This window comes from Gavialis gangeticus, unplaced genomic scaffold (assembly GCF_001723915.1).
Source record: "Gavialis gangeticus isolate Ggan-Ray unplaced genomic scaffold, GavGan_comp1, whole genome shotgun sequence".
In the NCBI taxonomy this organism is placed as follows: Eukaryota; Metazoa; Chordata; order Crocodylia; family Gavialidae; genus Gavialis; species Gavialis gangeticus.
This window is the reverse complement of record NW_017729022.1, coordinates 135,912,361-135,915,246: the sequence shown is the minus strand read 5'-3', so window position 1 is coordinate 135,915,246 and position 2,886 is coordinate 135,912,361. Positions and strand designations below refer to the sequence as shown.

Below are 2,886 nucleotides of genomic sequence, written 5' to 3'. Positions count from 1 at the left end.
AGCCACGGCTCTGTTCCGTGCCCCACCCCGCTCTGCCCACCCTCACTGAGGGGGGCATTGATCTGTCCCCCCATGCCCCTTCCACCACAACAGACTTACCAGCTGCACGCAGCTCTCCATGCTGCTGAGCTGGGCTCCTAACTGCCTGTGTGCTAAGCTGTGCTTGCATGCACACACAAGCATTTACTGGCCAAATTATCAGCCACATTGGGCTGATTTCTGATACAGCCAATTTTCTTTATATTGGTACCGATCTGATATTGGACTGATGTATTGGTACACCTCTAATCTTCAGTGCTTCCATAAAGCAAGTGGCTCCATAACATAGAGCTGTGCTGTAAAAGCACTATTCAGACCAAAATAATCAGCATATCATTGGGCAGATACTCTCCTCCTTGGTATATCTATTCAACTTTCAAATGCAGGAGCCCCTATGGGGGTTATCTACGTGTATCAAGGAAAGAAGAGACAAGATGATAATTAAAATCACAATCCTGATAAATTAAATGAACACTTGTAACTCTCTTCCAATGTCTTTTGGGCAGATGCCAGGCAATAAACAGGGGAATTCTTATGGTTACAGTGAAATATGAACTCTCAACTAGGTTAACAACATAATCTCTGGGGGGATTTGAAGTCTCAGGAAATGTTTCAAGTGGGCTGTTTCAGTGACTTCATTTCTGAACCAAGAACAAAATTGATAATCTAAGAAAGCACTTGTAGGAAAATATGAACAAAGGGTAGAAGGGAGAACTTACTGTTTCTTCAGACATGTCATCGGACTGACATTGTTAGCCCTGAAGTTATGTATGATGGATCCAAGCCCTTCTACCCATTGCTGAAAGACAACAAAATATACAAGCATTCAGCTCTGAAAATACATCCAAAGGGGATAAGCAGAACAATGTTGCCCTCTGAGAAAGCTTTTTTTCCTTTCCACGCAGCTATAGCAAATGCAGACAACTTGACTTCTTCCCAAAGATGCCACAGAACAGACAACCAGCATCTGAACAGCATGTTACATCTTAATACTTCCTTATTCACAAAACAAAGCAATTTTGGCTCCTAATTCTTTCCAAGCACATGAATGCCATTAAAATAGTGTATTGCCAGCAACAGCAAGTTGCTCACTGATTGATTTACTAAGCTATCTATTTATAGCTTGTATAAATATAAATCTCCCTTTTAGTTGCTGATGGTGATATTAGATATTACTAAGCAACGTTACACAATATGAGATGGCATATTTAACTGTTCCTCTATTAGAACAGAAATGAAGCAAAATATGAAAAATCCATAGCAGGCCACAGGCAGGCACAGCAACTGTGTTATGTGACTATAATCTATTCTAGCTGTCTGTTACATATTCAGACTTGCTTTCTTTCTAGTTTTCATCCTTAGAAGTAAAACATTCCACCAATGATTCAAACACTCGTCTGCAACCAGCAATACGATAACACTTACATAAATCCTTAATACAGACCTATATTTATTCTAGTTCATATCTAGACTCTCTAAATTTGTAATAAAAGACTTGAAGACAAGAGTCTAACATAACCAAAACTCTCACCTAGTTTCAGTGGGAATCTTGACTGACAAAGGGCTAAAAATGATGGTTTTACAGAGTCATTTTCTACCTCAGTTCTGCCAAGAGAGTATTGGGATTACTCCATGGACTACTTACACTTGTGTAATTAACACAGGATTTGGTCCACTGCTTACTATCAACCTAATGATTGAAAATGCCTCTCACTTGAAGCCAATTTCTGTGCATGCAACTCAAACTGACTTGAGTACAATTCAGAGTTTTTCACTTAAAATAGATGCAGTTGAGGATGTTTTTTCTTTTCGTGAGGCAGCATTGTACAAGTCTTTAAAATAGATGGTAACCATAATTTCTATGGGAAGGAATAATGAATACTTGAGCAAACTGTATACTTCAAGTCTGACTAGAGGTTTAATTGGCTAAAATAACACAAAAAATGCCAGAGGTACAAATCTACAAAAAAAAGATCTAATGCAGGCCTCTGAACTGAAGGTGGAGTCTCCCCAAAGTCATGAGATTCCTTGTGAGTACAGGGCAACCAGGGTATCCAGATGATTTTAAGCTGTCAGAGAATCGGCTTCCTCAAAGGGAAAAGTGCCTTTTTTGGGCCAACCATAAGCTTCCCAATTGTCTAGCACAGCTGCGTAGAATGATCACACTTCACGCTGATTGTGTTCCTAGACAGTCATTAAAGGATTAATAAATCATTAATAAATGTTACTAGTATGTTATAATATGGGTGCATTAACAAGCTGTTATAAGACATCGCTATAAGCAATGATGGGCTCATTGGCTTGCTGGGCTCTATAACAATTGATTAGCTATTTATTAAAATGCCTGTTAATAATATATTGTTCCTCTCCAAGCTATTCAGGTAGTCTCCTCTTGATGTGAAGTGGACTTCAAAGAAATATGCACACCCAGGGTGTGGATAAACATAACATCTGAACTATTCCAAGAATGTCACTGATTGGGAACCAGCTCACAATTAACCCGGTTTAGAGGTGTCTGCACATATGCTGCTAAGAGTTTTAAGGAGAACATCTTTTAGGCATTGCAGTGCTGTCAAACAACCACCAGAGGGTAGTAGCAAATATCCAGACCAGCATGCCTCCCAGTGGCGATTCCCCAGTTTCCCTAGTATTCCCTTAGCAAAGATGACCCTGATTGGCTGGGTGCTAAGGAAGAGGACGATGTCAACTGCCTTTTATTGCAATTGTCTGATCTTCCTTCTCACTGAGTTCAAAACAGACCATTTCTGCACTTTACCAAAACATGTGTGGTGGTACCCTGACCAGGGGTGCCCGTGTGTGTGTGGGGGGGGGGGGAAGGGGGGGGGG

The 2,886-nt window shown here is 40.5% G+C and overlaps 1 protein-coding gene across 4 annotated transcripts in view; it reads right to left on the bottom strand.

Annotated features, from left to right (window-relative positions):
- Window positions 1-2,886, bottom strand: part of PLCB4 (phospholipase C beta 4) — a 448,565-nt gene that overhangs the window by 138,209 nt on the left and 307,470 nt on the right. For all 4 annotated transcript variants that reach the window (XM_019516221.1, XM_019516223.1, XM_019516224.1 and 1 more), the window contains one exon: window positions 759-838. In XM_019516221.1, coding sequence (XP_019371766.1) covers window positions 759-838 — 80 coding nt within the window. The remainder of the gene's footprint in view (window positions 1-758; window positions 839-2,886) is intronic.